At 39.3% G+C, this 17,763-nt stretch overlaps 1 protein-coding gene across 4 annotated transcripts in view; it reads right to left on the bottom strand.

Annotated features, from left to right (window-relative positions):
- The window catches only part of BCAT1 (branched chain amino acid transaminase 1), a 103,933-nt gene that overhangs the window by 29,776 nt on the left and 56,394 nt on the right, over positions 1-17,763 (bottom strand). For all 4 annotated transcript variants that reach the window (XM_044229378.1, XM_044229376.1, XM_044229379.1 and 1 more), the window contains one exon: positions 15,434-15,553. In XM_044229378.1, the coding sequence (XP_044085313.1) occupies positions 15,434-15,553 (120 nt within the window). The remainder of the gene's footprint in view (positions 1-15,433; positions 15,554-17,763) is intronic.

Here is a 17,763-nt window from a genome sequence, read left to right as displayed (position 1 = left end):
GAAAAATTAGTTGGTTTGGTGAATGATTAAAAAATCCTCAATAATTGTATAGTTTTTGGTTTCTAAGACATTTCAGTTATTGCCTCATCTAATCCAAGAAGCCAGGAAGTTAAGGGTTTTAATTTCTATTTTTATGTTGAAGAAACTGAGGCTCCAAACAATTTGCCCAAGGTCTCAATTATTAAGCTCTAGATCTTCTACTCTTAACCCAGACCTCTCTTTGTAATATCAAAGTTTAAAACAAGAAGTACCCAAGATTTCTTGCTCTGGAAAGAGTTCAAGCCGAGGCATCTCTTGCTTCTGTCTCAGCCTTCAGCATGGCCCTCACACTCTACATACCTCATGCTCAAACCCCCTCACATTCCTGCCTCTACAATGTCTTCCCGAACTACTCCCCCTGGACCACTCTCCTTCTCCCTGTTATGGACTGAAATGTGCCTACCCCCAATTTTAAGCCCCAACCCCCAATGTGACTACTTTTGAAGCTAAAGCTTTTAAGGAGGTCATTAAAGTCAAACAAGATCAAAAGGGTGAGGTCCTAATTCAACAAGGCTGGTGTCCTTCTAAGAAGGAGACATTAGAATAGGAGTTCTTTACTTGATCCCCAACCCACTCCCTCCCCCCCCCAACACAGAAGGCTCTGTGGGGACACAGCGAGGTAGACCTCTATGGGGAGATGTTACCAGAAACTAAACCCTGATGGCAGTTTGATCTTACCCTTCCAGCCTCCAGAACTGTGAGAAAACAAATTCTAGTGTTTAAGACATTCACTCCATGGTGTTCTGTCATGGCAGCCCACTAAGACATCCCCTCTCCTTCCTAAGTAATACAAACACTCCAATCTTAATTTAAATGTCATTTCAGAAAATGAGCCCTCTTTACAAAGTCAGGTACTCATGTTACATGCTATCACAGTACCCTGCACTTCTGTGCATTTAGATAAAATGTCCATCACACTTGCTTACAAATGTTTCTGTAATTCTCTACCTCTTGCTAATCTGCACAATCAGTGATATGCAAGGCCATCTCCATCCCCTACACAGAATACTGTGCCTTGTTATACCAGGTTTACTACATCATAAGAAATTGTTTACAGAGAGGAGCTGTGAAAACAACCTAGATAACTTATTTGCCAAATCTGAATTACTTTGATTTAAAAAAAAAAAAAAGATACTAAACTTCCTATGTTGCATTGATACCACAGAGAAAATGTTCCTTTGTCTCCTGCCTTATTTCTTAAACTAACCAAATTCATATGTGGACATTCAAAGAACACCATGAGGAAAGCTAAAGTCCAGAATATTCTGAGGCTTGCTATAAAAGACAGTATATATTTAACACTTGACAAAAAGAAAGGATAGCACTCTTCTGTAGTTTTTAAATAAGATTGACCTTAAAATTTAGAAAGCACATAGTTAAGAGAAAACTTAGGATAAGGAAAAAAGAACAAATGCCTGTCTAAAGTTATATAAATGCAGTCATAATGACTGCATATAGCATCAATGTAAGGGGGTAAATTAGATAAACTGTGCAAAGCACCCAGAACCTCCTCTTTTTCAACCATCCAACAAACAGCAATTATTTTTGTTTTTATACCTACTCATTTCTAATGGTAATAGTGGTAAATAAATTCAGTATTTACCAAAACGCAAAGCCTGAAGGCGACATTAGGAGGATTGTACACGGGACCATGGAAACGACACTCAACGCTTAGTGTTGGAACTGTTGCGAATGAGCACTTGGGGAAAAGACAGGATTCCTATACCAGCATCCAGGAAATACAGCTTGGTATATCTGAAATCAACCCTAAACATAAATTTTAGCATGGATTATTAAACAAGCGGTCAAGAAAACTTGATAGGGAAGTACCCAGGAAGAGCCAGAATGAGTCACTCTTAGAAACATGCTTCATTTCCCTTTCTGAAATGACTAGATCAGGGGTCAGCAAACTTCAGCCTGCTTCCTGTTTTTTAAAGTCTTATTGGAATACATGCATTCATGCATTCATGGGTTGTCTATTGAGGTTCTGTGCCACAAAGGCAGACATGAGTAGCTGCCTGACTTCATAGGAAAAGTTTGCTGACCCCTTTCTTTAGAGGACAGGAAAATGTTACAGAAGCATTTTTCTTGTATCAAAAATGGCCTCAAAACCAGGATCTCCTCACTACCTAGCCTCAGCACTCAGACTTTGACTTTGTGATTCTATCTAATTTGGTTCAGTTGACTGGGCCAAGGACACAATGGGCCTGGAATAGAGAGTCACTCAGACCAGTACAGGGAGTTGACATTGGCAATGAAGATGCTCCCCAAATAGGCAAGTCTCAACCCAGCCAACCAAGTGAGATCCTGAGTGAGCTGAACGGTACACTCAAGGGAGCCCCAAGAACTGACTACTGGCTGTGGCAATGTGAAGGTCCTTGGTGATCTTGACAAGCATATTTCAGTGGGAGTTGGTGAGGGTGGGGGGGTGGTCAAAAGTCAGAGTGTTATAGATTCAAGAGAGAAAGTGGAGAGAGGAGGTTATAATGTCCCAAATCCTGTGGGACACTGTGTGATGCAGTGGAGCAGAGAAACGGATGTGCTCTACTTCTGTCCCCTTCATCTAGTCACACATCACTGCCTGCCTGAACCGTCACCCTCAGAAGTAGAACCATGAAGAAGTAGAGCATGGGAAATTTTTTTTAGTTTTTAAACAATCAATTTTCTCTTTCCTCTGGATCATTCCATCAGTTTAGAAATATGTAGTAGTAGCTCCCATCTAAAACAAACGCATTCCTTTTACCACATGTCCCACTCCAGGACAACCATCTCACCAAGGACCTTCATGTTGCCAAATCCAATAGTCAATTCTTGGGCCTCACCTTTCTGCTCCTGTGGGCAGGATCTACCACAACTGATCATTACTTCCATGTGCCTTACTTGGCTTCTGGTATACCAAGACTTCTTGTTTTTCTTCCGACTTTACAGGCCATTTCTTGTCAGACTTCTCAGCTGATTCCTTTTTATCTCTCCTTCTTCTTAATGCTGCAGGGCTTGGTTCTCACCTTCTTTTCACTAGTATCTAGATTTCTTCTCTTAATAACTTCACATATTCCCTTGACTCTAAAGGCATTATATGTTAAACACTAAGAAGGTTACTTAAATTCCAAACTCTCCCCCAAATTTTAGACTTGTAGATCCGCCCACTTACTTGATAACTCAAGCTTAAGTTACCATGCCCAAAACTGAACTCTAGAGTCTACCTATCATCGCTCCAACAAATACGGAAGAAAAACATTTTCCCTCACTCTTCCGCATCCCAACAAATTGTCACTATTCAGTTGCTCTGGCCCAAAGGAAAACTTGACCTTTCTCCTTTCACATTCACATCCAATCTGTCAGAAAATTTGGGAATTGCAATAAACATCCTTGAATATATGTCTTCATGTGAACTAGGGAATTTGTCTACAACATAAATTGCTTGTAGAAAGCCTGCATTTTTAAGATTCCCAAATTTAATGGTCTCATTTTATTCAGTTTACTAATGATACTTCTTATGTTTGTTCTATCAACATAATGGGTGATGAATAGGACACTCTTTGCATAAATTATGCTACCATATTTCATTGATTCTAAGATATCAACTTTTTCTCACATTTAACATGTCTGAAATCCAGACTCAGCATTTTACAACTGCTATTGCCTAAGTAGCACTCATGGGAAAGCTGGCATTACCAGACTTGGAATTAGCTATTCATACTGATGGTACTTCCAATGGCTTATGGGCATTGGTGATGCCATACATGCTGAGTTTGCCATTTAAAATGTCTTTAAAAAGTTACAATATGACTTGGCATTGAAAAGAGAAATCACTGAACAGAAAGTGCAAAGACAGGAGCTGGACATATATTTGATATCAGTCAAACAAACATTTGTAGTAACACTGAAAAAATGTAACTGAATATTTTCCTGCAAAGCCACATCCAGTCTTCTCATGGAACCTCTGGGAGGAAGAAATCCATATGAAGATAAAGCTGTGTTAGTTTCTGTTATTAAGCTACATGCAAAAATAAAAATGCCTATCACAAGCCAAGCAGCGCAAATGATGGCAGGAAGAATTGCAGATGTCCTCTGAAAACACACATTAAAAAAAAAAAAAAAAAAAAAGCCTGGTATGATTAATTCATGAGTGAGTCAGGATTGTCAGCAAAGTACTGCATCATAGTTTAGCGATGTTTTTTCCATTTCAGTGCGTAAAATAATGGGTAACTTATAATTTATGGCATCCTGTATTCAATTAAAAGATACATATGTATGAAGGAATACCTTACAGCTAAGAAAATGGGTAAAACAGAGATAAATCTGTACGTACTGATGTGGAAGAATCTCTAAGACAAATTGCAAATGCAAAAACAATAATACAAACAAAATTGTTCATAGTATGGCTGCCATTTAAATAAAAAAGAGACAGACAAAAATACAAATATATATATAGAGAGAGAGAGAGAAAGAGAGAGAGAGAGAGAGAAAGAGAGAGAAGGTACAGCTGGGGAGCCAAAAATAGTCTTCTTCTATGGAGCCTTAATATTGAACAGCTGGCACTGTCAATCAGGGAAGAAAGGATAGACCACTCAATAAACAGTAATAGAATAATGTGGTATCCATATGGAGAAAAATAAAATTGACTCCCTCATACAAAGTTCACTTCCAAATGGATTTCATCTAAATGGAAAAGCACAACTCTAAAACAGAAGTATGACCATGGAGTAAGGAAGAATTTCTTTAAAACACACAGAAGCCACGAAATAAATAAATAAATATAAATTTAATTACATTAAAAAGAAACACTTAAAAAATTTATTTTATACAGTGGGGGAGGGGCAGAGACAGAACCTCAAAGAGACTCTGTGCCAAGCACAGAACCCGACATGGGGCTCAATCCCACGACCCTGATGTCATGACCTGAGCTGAAACTAAGGGTCAGATGCTTAACTGACTGAGCCACCCAGGAGACCCAGTACTGCTGTTTTCTAAAAGATACCAGTAAGAGAGTGAAAAAGCAAGACTAGTTGAAAAAAGAAGCCACAGACTAGAACACTATTTGCAATACATTGATCTGACAAGGGATGTGTCACAGAATGGAAAGTTACTACTTATGAAATGTATCTCTGACAAAGAATTTACACCTAGAATATACAAAGACTCTAAAAAAATTGAAAAGACAAATGAATTTTTTTAATGGCAAACGACTGGCAAAGATATTTCCCAAAAGGATTTTCAATACACAATAAACATATGAAAAGGTACTCAACATAATTTGCCCTCAGGGAAATAAAAATTAAAACTACAAGAAGGTAAGACTCATATATCGGAGTGGATAAAATTAACACGATACTACCAGTGTCAGCAAGGATATGAAGCAAATAGAATTTTCATACATTGTTGGTGGGAGAATAAACTGGTAAAAGCAATCTGGAACTCTGTTCTGCAGTATCTAGTAAAGCAAAACACATATATCCTTCTTTTCAATTTAACTCCTAAGTAAATACCAAAGAGAAGCAAGTATATGGGTCAGTTATAAGACACATACAAGGATGTGCCCCAGAGGCTTTATTTATAAGAGCCAAAAGTTAGAAACACGCCAATTGTCCATCTGTAATAAGACAATCCTGTATTTGGGGGCAGGAGGTAAAAGGAGGAGAGAATAAAGAAAGGACTACATAGCACACCATGGTTAATTGATTCTAGGGAAGGAAAGGAAATCAACAGAGAAAGATATACAAAAGGTTTCAATTGTACTAGTCACTTTCTACTCCTAACTGTACTAGTCATATTCTAATGTTAACTGGGAGTTAAGTGCATAAATTTTCATATTTAATTCTTTTCTTTAAACTATGTGTGTGTGAATGTGTGTGTAAAAACTCTTTGATTCTGGGAACCTGAGCAAAGAATTATTGCCAGTTTTGAAAAAAGAGCCTAATGGTTAATGTACAAACACATGTATGCAGGAAGAGGTAAGAATATGGGCCTCTAGAAGGATATAAGAAAAGGTCACAGGAATTGTTTGGAAGAAGGCAAACAGTGGAACTCTAGATCAGAATGAGAGTGAAAGGAAGCTTCCTTACCTTTACATGCCTTTGGTACTATTTGAGTTTGTTACCAGATAGTTTTCCTTCCCCCAAATAGCTCCTTTAACATCTCAGAAAAATACCCTTGTGTACTGCTGGTAGGCAATTAAATTGGCGCAGTCTCTCTGGAAAACAGTATGGAGACTCCCAGGCAAATTAAATATAGAAATACCATATGATCCAGCAATTCCACTTCTGGGTCCTTATCCAAAGAAAACAAAAACACTAACTCCAAAAGATAAATGCAACTCTGGGCTTATGGCACAGGATTTACAATACCAACATACAGAAACAACCTAAATGTCCACTGAAGGATGAATGGATGAAGAAAATGGAAAACAAAAGGAAAGGAACAAAAGGAAACAAAAGCAAAAATGAACTTTTGGAACTTCATCAAGATAAAAAGCTCCTGCACAGCAAAGGAAACAGTCAACAAAACTAAGAGGCAACCCACAGAATGGGAGAAGATATTTGTAAATAACACTACAGACAAAGGACTGATATCCAAGATCTATAAAGAACTCATCAAACTCAACAACCAAAAAAACAGGTAATCAAAAAACGGGCAGAAACCATGAACAGACACTTCTCCAAAGAAGACATACAAATGGCTAGCAGACACATGAAAAAATGTTCATCATCATAAACCATCAGGGAGATTAAAATCAAAACCACATTGAGATACCACCTTATACCAGTTAGAATGGCCAAAATTAACAAGGCAGGAAACAAGTGTTGGAGAGTATGTGGAGAAAGGGGAACCCTCTTAAACTGTTGGTAGGAATGCAAGCTGGTGCAGCCACTTTGGAAAACAGTGTGGGGATTCCTTAAGAAATTAAAAATAGAGCTATCCTAGGACCCTGCAATTGCACTACTGGGTATTTACCCCAGAGATACAGATGTAGTGAAAAGAAGGACCATCTGTACCCCAATGTTCATAGCAGCAATGGCCACAGTTGCCAAACTGTGGAAAGAACCAAGATGCCCTTCAACGGATGAATGGATACAGATGGGGTCCATATATGCAATGGAATATTACTCAGCCATCTGAAATGATAAATACCCAATTTTTACATCAACATCGCTGGGACTGGAGGAGATTATGCTGAGTGAAATAAGTCAAGCAGAGAAAGTCAATTATCATATGGTTTTGCTTACTTGTGGAACATAAAGAATAACATGGAGAGCATTAGAAGGAAAGGTGAAGTGAATTGGGGGAAATCAGAGGAGAAGAACCACGAGAGACTGTGGGCTCTGAGAAACAAACTGAGGGTTTTAGAGAGGAGGGGGAGCAGGTGAGTGGGTGAGCCTGGTGGTGGGTATTGAGGAGGGCACGCACGGACTGCATGGAGCACTGGGTATGGTGCATAAACAACGAATCTTGGAACACTGAAAAAATAAAATTAAATTAAAAATAAAAGAAGAAAGAAAATGTGGTCTACAGATACAATGGAATACTACTTCACCATGAATAAAGAAGGAATGCAGCCTTGCAACAACATGGATGGTCCCTGAGGGCACTATGCGCAATGAAATAAATGATCTCGTTTATATTCAGAATCTAAAACAAAAATGAAAACACACATAAAACAAGCTTGTAGATGCAGAGAACAGATTGGTGGTTACCAGAGGCAGGGGCAGGGTGTGGGAGAAATGGGTAAAGAAGATCAAAATGTACAAACTTGGGCGCCTGGGTGGCTCAATGGGTTAAGCCACTGCCTTCGGCTCAGGTCATGATCTCAGGGTCCTGGGATCGAGTCCCGCATCGGGCTCTCTGCTCAGCAGGGAGCCTGCTTCCTCCTCTCTCTCTGTCTGCCTCTCTGCCTACTTGTAATCTCTCTCTGTCAAATAAATAAAATCTTTAAAAAAAAAATGTACAAACTTGCAGGTATAAAATAAGTCCTGGGGTTGTAACAAACAGCATGGTGACTATAGTTAATAACACTGTATTGTACGTATGAAAGTTGCTAAGAGAGTAAATCTTTCAAGTTCTCATCATAAGAAAAAAAATTTTTAAACTATGTATGGCGATGATTGTTCACCAGACTTACTGCGGTGGTCAATTTGCAATATATGCAAGAATTGATTGGATCTTTATGCACTATGCCTGAGAGATTTACCTGAATTAAAAAAGTCTGTCTATCTATCTATCTATCTACCTACCTACCTATCAGAGACAGAGAGAGAGAGAGAGAATAAGAGAACTCAAGCAGGGGGAGTGGCTGGTGGAGGGAGAAGTAGGCTCCCTGCTGAACAAGGAACCTGATGTGGGGACTTGATCCCAGGACCCTGGGATCATGACCTGAGCTGAAGGCAGAAGCTTAACTGACTGAGCCAACCAGGTATCCCTAAAATTTTTTTTTAAATAAAATCCTAGAAACAGATTGGCAAATTTGCATGTGAAAACTGATATCCCTCAACTTGGAAGTATGGTAACTGAACGTAAGATCGTAGGAGTGTGTTATACAACACAGGTGTGTTTTGTGTGATAGTGTGTGTTATATAATACAGGATATAACACATTATAATATCTGGAGTGATTAGGTCAAATGTAATTAAAAGCAGGAAAGCTGCTGGCTCAGAGAAGGAAAGGAAATAGACACAAAGGTGGACTGATATGAGAATAAGAGAGGAAAGACCTTAGTAGCCCCATCCATTATATTTCCACACTAACCACTGTTATTGAGCTACACCCCATTTCTCCACAGCACAGACCTCCCTCTAGCAGTACACAGTCATTTCATGAGTTTCTATTATGAATAGTGACTGCTGCACCAGACACGGATTTCCCAGAGAGCAGAAATGTCACATTTGCTCAGCACTGTTTCCCTAGACCCAGCTCCATGGCAGAGAGGCTGAGTGCACAGGCTTCTTATTTCATCACTTTGGGGCTCAGTTTCCTCATCTCTGAAGTGCCACCAGGAGCCCCTACTCACAGGGTTTGCGAGTGTACAGAAAGCACCAAGCACCGTGCCTGAGACTTAGGAGAGCTTCATAATGGCAGGGGTTGGTGACAGTGTCCAACAAGTGACTGCATTTCATCAAAAAGAATGAGGACTTCCCTAAAAAGCAGCAGAACTTTTCCACACTGGGAAAGTCAGATGGGCCAAGGGCATCTTGCTGGGAAACACTAACTCAAGAATTCTCTGGGTTCTATGTTGTCAAACTTCTCGCTGCAGTATTGGATCAGGTGACAGGGAAATGGAATCCCAGTAAGGGACCTGGCACAGGTGGGGCAGGTGTCCATCATGGAGAACTTTCCAGCACTTAGAAGTGATGGACTAGATAGACACATAGTAACCTGCACAGAAATGAGAAACAACATGCCTTGGGAAAACATTCAGAAATGGGAGATCAGTAGAACAAAACCATTTCTAGAAAATACAAATAAGAGATACCGAAAACACACACACAGACCAAAAGAATATGCATTCAAGTCATGAGATGATTGCCAGGGGGTGGTGAGGAGATGGGATGAGAGTAGGGAATGAAGATGGAAGGAAATAAGGAACCAAATGGTCGGACCTCAGAGACCATGATGGGAAGTGCTGTGAACTGAGAGGCAGGAAGAGCTGCATCGCAGTGGAGGGTAAAAATGAAGACAACCACAGCAATCATCCCCTGTGATAATGGTGACACAGACCAGAACAGCCTCAAGAGGCTGTCCATTGGTAGGACTGGATGGTAGCTGGTGAGAACAAGCTGCATATCACAGGCTGTAATTAATGCAAATAAGCTGGACCTCGAAAAACAAACTACAGGTTTGAAGATACTTAGATGGGGCTGTTGATCTGAAGCATGTTAACAGAGTTATACAAATGAGAATTTAATATTGTTTATAAGCAGTGGAATCAATGCATATGTGTGTGTGTATGTATGTATGTGTGTGTATCTCAAATATGATTGCGATAGAATGCATTAAAGTGTAGACAAAAGACAAGTTATAGGATCATAACAGAGGCTCAACCCACTGAGCCACCCAGGCGCCCCTTAGTTTTAAAATCTGTTCACATTCTTTCATTTATAGAGGCTAATTGTGAAGAGAAATGGTTGTAAGATACAATATATATACGCATAAGTAAGGGCAGTGAATAAAGGAAATTCTTTTCATGGGAACAGTTATGATTATAGGTTACATTATATGTGTAATATGAAGATTTTACAAGGTGATAAAAGGAAAAGAGAGACATGTCTATGAAATTTATGTCCTTAAGCTTCCCATGCAGTGAACCAGAAATCAAGGGTTGGACCATTTGGCAGCGGGAGTTTTATAATGGGAGCGCTGATGAAAATGTCATTCTGAAAGATTTCCAGAAGTTGTGAATGGGGAAACTGTTTATGTGAAGTGACTGAAAATGCTCTGCACTGTTCAGATTGTATTCTGGGCATCCGAGGCTGCAATTAACCAAAGCAGATTGCTTCTCTAGTGGGGCTCAGCTCCAGAGATTTATGTAGGGGTGCTCTGAATGTAGAAGTATGAGTTAAGGGGTGCCTGGATGGCTCAGTCATGATCCCAGGGAGCCCCGTATCCATCTCTCTGCTTAGCATGGAGTCTTTCTGCCTCTCCCTCTGTCTGCTGCTGTGCCTACTTGTGCTCTGTCAAATAAATAAATAAAATATTTAAATATATATATTAAAAAAAAAAAAAGAAGAGGTATGAGTTAACTGAATATGAGGGATTCCTCGCCTTCTGCATGAGCCAAAGACAGTCTGTCTAGGAGAACAGCTGAAAAAGCCAAGTCTGCTGGTGGCTTGCAGATCTGTGGCCTCAGCCTGGGACCTGGTCAAAGGGGCTGAGTGGGCTGTCCCTCCACCATCAGACTTGATTCTTCTCCGTGACACAGATCCTCAGCCCTGCTACTATCCAGTGCAGCCTCACTCTGTCACCTCTCCAATCATCTCCAGTGGGATGAGAGGACACTGAGAAAAACTGGAAAGGTGAAAGGCTGAACGCCAGGATCACACGGGATTTCAGAATTCATGGTTGTGCCTATTTTGTTATAGACTGTGGTCAAAGCACTTGTACCTTATTAGAATCACTAAGGAAATAAAGCCTGTGTCTGTTTGTACGTTCATATAGCTGTACCTGCTTGGAGTTACTAAACAGAGGGAAGCCGGATAAAACAGATGTTAAAATCAGCAAAACCCAGCTTCTTTAGAGGTAAGGCTGCTTGGTATCCTGTACGAATTCTGATAGCCATGTAATTTTAACTTCTTGTCCAATAAAATGAAAATCTAGAAATTGTTCATGTAAATGTTCTTTATTTAAATAGTAGGCTTTCAGATTTTATGTTAATTTCCAATTGACACATAATCCGCAGTAGTCTGAGGCACTCCAGCTTTTAGTTTCTGTTTAAGTTTTTAACTACCTATAAAAAAACATTTTAGCATTTTAGAAGATAGTAAAGGGATGATCAATTTCTTTTTTTAATGAGAAATCTTTTGGTAACGTGAATGATTTTACTCTCTAAACTTCTCCCAAGAGGTTTATGTATTAATGTTCAGCATTTTGTTTAGTAATATGAACTTTATGGGAAAAAATTTTTTTTTTTAAATTTCTACCCATTGGCAGCCTGGTATATTTTACTGGCAAGCTCTACCCAGTAGTTATATACTAATAGATAATTATAAATGTCCCAATAAAATACTATTCTGTTTATCATAATCCTAAATCTAACAAGCTTTTAGTAATAGACTCAATTATTATCGAATAAGTCTGGAAGACATATGAAGAACTGCACAAAAACATTCATATGTAGGTATTACCTATGTAAGTCAGTAAAAATGAAGGGTCAGTTAATGATAAACATGTGAAGAAGCAGAACACTTTGCAAACATAATGAAATTCGTAAGCTGACAGGAGAACCACTGTCAAGACATTCAGAAAAAGCCATCAACAATATCTAACATACATTCACATGGCTGCTGCAGAATCAAACTGGGCATAAGAAGGAATAATTAACACTGGACTGTTGTGGGGCACCTGGGTGGCTCAGTGGGTTAAGCCACTGCCTTCGGCTCAGGTCATGATCTCAGGGTCCTGGGATCGAGTCCCGCATCGGGCTCTCTGCTCAGCAGGGAGCCTGCTTCCCTCTCTCTCTCTGCCTGCCTCTCCGTCTATTTGTGATTTCTCTCTGTCAAATAAATAAATAAAATCTTTAAAAAAACCAAACAAACAAACAAAAAAAACACTAGAATGTTGCATCATGGCCCCTGAAAGTGAAAACGACACCGTGCCCTTGGGACGAAGTCGAGCTTTCAAAGATGTAAATATTTCTACCTGGTGCCAGTTGGCCATCCCAGGAGCAAATAAAGCTTTAAAGACTGCTAGCCATAGACTTAATTCTTTCTCAAGGCTTGAGATGGTGATACTCTTGAAAGTAGTAAAGAAATCCCTGGAACGTTTGCTTAAATGCAGGGTCTCTATCTTGGCTCCGCAGACTTAAATTATTTGGCTCTGGGCTGGAGCTCAATACAGATCAGTGGGTTGTAGAAGACTGACTATTTGACACTCACAGGGGACTACCACACCCAGGACTAGACACTGGGCACACGAAATCAAGGCAGGGTGAGATCACTTAATAAATTACTCCGACATAGACTTATTTGCTCGTTCAAAGAAGTCAAAACACCTCCTGGATCGAAGACCCACTTAATCAATTCATCTAACCATGAAAAGAACTGGAAACAAAAATAATGTGGATGTTAGCCAGCAGAAGACAAGCCCAAAACATCAGATAACCGATACAGAGGTGAGTCTGCAATTATTCGGTGAAGCCCGTGACAAGGCAGAGCCATCATGAAATCGAGCAACATAAAAAGGCCAGCAAAAGTTAGTCATCCCTGATGAAAGAGTCACAGTGGACCGGAAGCCACTGGGCCTAATCCTTATATTGACATAAGTATATGTATAAATATATCAACCAAATATAAATAATGTTGACCTACACAGGATAGCAGTTATTTCCTTCAATTCTTAACTTACTACTTGTAAAGCAGATTTTGAAAAATTCTTGATTCTGAGATCCAAAGCACGATCAAGTAGGTAAATTGATAGTCCAGTGGGAGAGAACTACTTGGCCGGGCTTTTTTCACTGAGGTTCCTAAATTCTGCCCGGCATCAGAAACACCATTCTGATCTACTCAGTGAGTATCTCTGTGGATTGGGGTCAAGATGTATATTTAAAAAAATACCTGGGGGTGCCTGGGTGTCTCAGTGGGTTAAGCCTCTGCCTTCAGCTGAGGTCATGGTCTCAGGGTCCTGGCATCAAGGCCCACATCGGGCTCTCTTCTCAGCAGGGAGTCTGCTTCCCCCCCTCTCTCTGCCTCTCTGCTTACTTGTGATCACTCTGAGTCAAATAAATAAAATCTTAAAAAAATAAAAAAATAAATGAAAAAAAAATAAAACAGGGTGTGGGCACCTAGATGGCTGTCAGTAGTCAGTTAAGCATCTGACTTGATGTTGACTCAGGTAATGAACTCAGGATTGAGAGACGGAGCCCTGTGTCAGGCTCCGACTTGGGGTTGAGCCTGGTTAAGATTGTGTTTCTCCCTCTCCCTCCCCAGCCAATCAATCAATCATCAGTCAAACAAACAAACTTGGGTGATTCAAATGCAAAAAGTTGAAGATCACCAATAGAGAGGATTTTTGTGACAACAGGCTAGACTATAAAATCAGATTTATAAACTTGTCTAACTCTAGGTTATAGGATTCTGGAACTCTGAACAATTTACTAAATCGCAGACCAAAATAAATAGGAAACTATAGACAAATACCTTTTAGGAGCATTGACAAAAATTCTTAATAAAATGCTTGCAAACTAAATACAAGATTTAATATGAATTATTCATGGTAGCTAAGTAGGATTTAGTCCAGGAATGCAAGGTAGTTTTAACACCAAAAAAACAAATATAACAAATATAATTTAGAATAAAGGACAAAAACACATAATCCTGTCAAGACATTCAGAAAAAGCCATCAACAATATCTAACATACATTCATAACAAAACTTTCAACAAACTCAGAATAGAAGAATCAGATCTTAGAGTGGGAAAGTACTTCAGAATAAACACAAGACAGTGCGTCCAGAGTAGTAACAATGTTTCAACAAACTTTTAAAAACTGTTTCTTCCTATCCTAAAATATAAACACTAAAAATAAAATATGTAAATAAAATATAAAATTAAAAATAGACTTTATTAATACTAAAATGTCAGAGACATAAAGAGTAGATAACTCTTGTTATTGTCCCAATTCTTCCAAATTTGTTAGGGAGACTGCACTTCATGAAATTCATTGTTTGGATTCATAATAGTCTTTCAAAAGGCATCCAAAGGTTGCCGAAGAACCACTTAGGTATTTTTTCCATGGCCTTATAGATTTCCATACTTCTGGCATTCAGATGTCAGAATAGAGAAACTGGTAAGCATATAATTACCTAGTAAAGAGCAGAATGCCTAGACTACAGCAAAAGAGTGCCATCTTCTCCCTATTCCTAAAAATCTCTTATGCCACAGCCCCTTCATTTGCTACCCACACTCAATCTTCCCCCCCTCTATTATCCCTCCATACCACCCACTCACCATAAGACCACAGCTGCCTAGAAGAGGAAGGAGACAAGTAATATGGTCTTTACAGGACACCCACCCAAGTGGCCTTAGCTTCTCCAGGCATGTCCTCCTTTTGCAAAGGCATCAACCAGTAGGCTGTGACCTACCAGCAGATCTTATCATCCTGATGTGTAAAGCTAAGACTCTAGCTCTCAAGGTCCTTCCCTAACACCCATTGTGTGAACTTCATTTTCAACGTTTCCTGTGGGGGAAGAGGGACTTCTACTCCCACTCTTTGGTAATCCCAAGACTTCAGGAAAATGAAAATTAAAAGCAGCAGCTCTCCTTCCTCCAAATTTCAAAATCATTACCACGTCCACCCTGGAGAACTGCTGCCAAGAGAAGAGACATTACACGGAAGAATTACTCTGAGGAAACTCAGGAAAACATAAGGAAATACTGGTGAATCTTGAGTAAGGGAAGACAAACAGCCTTGCTCATTGCTCATTCCTTGACTCATCTACATTGGTAACTATGGCTGCTTCTGTACCACAATGTTGGAATTGAGTTGTTGTGACAGAAACTATATGGCCCACAAAGCCTGATATATTTACCATCTGGCCTTTTAAAGAAAATGTTTGCTGATGCCTGGTTTTGATAATCAGGAGAAAGGAGTCATTTATGTTATTGGGGGCTATCAAATTATATCCCAGAAGTTTCTCACATGAAGAATGATGATAAGCTGCCCACCCAGAAACAGGGAGTCAGTTTGTACCTCAGTTCCGATGAACGTGGGACGAATATACAGACTAGCAGATGTTGAATAGGGGACCCATTCTTGATCCAATTTCACAAGCTCTTTAATACACTCTAAAAGCTCTTCCTTGTCAAATACCTGAAAGAATGGAAAACATAATGAAGAGTGAGATTTTCCTACATTGTAGCTATAAGAAATGATCCTCATGAAAGCTTTAGAATGTTAAAAAAAAAAAAGAAGTAATAATAAAACCAATTTTTTTCCTGATTTTTTTCTCTAAAATTGTGATGGGATGATGGATTATCTTCATGGAGGAGATAAAATAGTGGATCCCTATCTCTTACCATAGCAAATACTAATTATAGTTGGATTATGCATTTAAATATGATAAACCATTAAGACTTTTATAAAGTAAAAATCAAAAAAATACCTCTGTCACCTTAAGGTAGAAAAGAGTTTTGCTTTTTTTGTCTTTAAGATTTATGTATTTAGGGGTGCCTGGGTGGCTCAGAGGGTTAAACCTCTGCCTTCAGCTCAGGGCATGAGCTCAGGGCCCTGGGATCGAGCCCTGCATCGGGCTCTCTGCTCAGTGGGAAGCCTGCTTCTCCCTCTCTCTCTGCCTGCATCTCTGTCTACTTGTGATCTGTCAAATAAATAAATAAATACAATCTTTAAAAAAAAATTATTTATTTAGGGACGCCTGAGTGGCTCAGTGGGTTAAGCTTCTGCCTTCGGCTCAGGTCATGATCTCAGGGTCCTAGGATCAAGCCCCACATCGGGCTCTCTGCTTGGCAGTGAGACCGCTTCCCCCTACCCCCATGCCTACGTGCGATCTCTCTGTCAAATGGATAAATAAAATCTTAAGGAAAAAAAAAAAAAGATTTATTTATTTATTTGAAATAGCACAGCACACACTAGAGTGGCAGGGCGGGGCAGAGAGAGAGGGAGTCCTTTAGCAGACTCCATGCTGAGAAGCAACAAATTGGGTGAAGTTACTCATAACCCATAACTAACCAAGTATCATAACTTGAATCTGTTAAGATATTCTGAAAATGAGTAAGAAAGACACAGATAACCCAAGAGAAAAATGGGCAAAGGCAAAGAGAAGTTTATTTCTAAGGAGGAAAATGTTTTCATATATTAGATGGGTGACAGTTTATAAAATAAGTTAGTTTCTACTCACTTAACAGGGCAAAGAAACATACTTTCAGAGATGTAGGTCACGGGTTATCCAAGGTTGAAATGACTTAGAAATATATATCTAAGTAGAACTCGTGACATTAAGAACTGCCTACTTAAATGAGAACTTAGAACAGCAACCGCAGCATAAGAATATAGAATTCAGGATTGCCAATCATACAGGACATATCGTCACTCTGAGTCACTGAAGATTTAGTGACAACAGAACGTGACTAGGAATTAAAAAATCTTGCACCCAATTTCTTGCCCTGTCCCTTTACTCTGTGACTTTAGGCCAGTCATTTAAGCTCTTGAGGCTTGAGTTTTCTTTTAGGTACAAAGGTGCTACTAAAACACACAACACATACTTTTTTTTTTTTTTTTTTAAACACATACCTTCTGGAGGGTTACTGTTATGATTAAACAGAGAAGGAATGTAAAACCACATAACACAGTTTATGGCAGAGCTGAGGTCCAACAGACGTTAATTCCCTTTCGTTCTGCCCCCGCTTTAAAGTATTTCCTGGTAATTTGTCTGTAGTGGCACAAGAGTGAAACTAGTCCAAATAATGTACCTTCATTTCCCTTCTGGCACTATATTATGACCCCTGAAGGAGATGAGTGAAGCATGGGTTACAAAAATAGGGAGGAGAAGGAAGATCCTGCTAAAATGGAGTAGTTGCTTGGGCTTCTTCAAAGCACAGCTTGGGCTGGGCTCCTGAACGTTAGGTATGCAGAATTTGCAAAAGAAGAAAAAGACTCCTACATTTCAGAAAGGCAACCTGGTCATGTATCAGGGAAGGGCAGTAATTGAAGACACCTCTTACCTAGATGTGAGCCATAGGACCTAAATCCAACCCACCATATAATGAATTCTGCTGTTTAACGATGTTATAGACAGTCACCAATGGCCATAACAATCTACTTTGATATAATTTTCTTAATAAAAAAGAAAGCTTGGGCTAAAATATCAAAATAATTAAATCATTGCAAACTTCCTAGTGTCCCAAGCAATTGGGCAAAAATACTCCTAAAATACCTGTGTGGCACACCCTATTTCCCATTTCACATATTATAATTTCATAGGATCTTCACATTTTATTTATTTTAGTTTGAGGTATATTTTTCTTCCAACCCCCCATGGACATTTATGAAGAAACGGATCGTGG

The sequence above is a fragment of the Neovison vison genome, chromosome 12 (assembly GCF_020171115.1).
Source record: "Neovison vison isolate M4711 chromosome 12, ASM_NN_V1, whole genome shotgun sequence".
In the NCBI taxonomy this organism is placed as follows: Eukaryota; Metazoa; Chordata; class Mammalia; order Carnivora; family Mustelidae; genus Neogale; species Neogale vison.
Note: the sequence above shows the minus strand (reverse complement) of the source record. Positions and strands in the feature narration are given on the sequence as shown.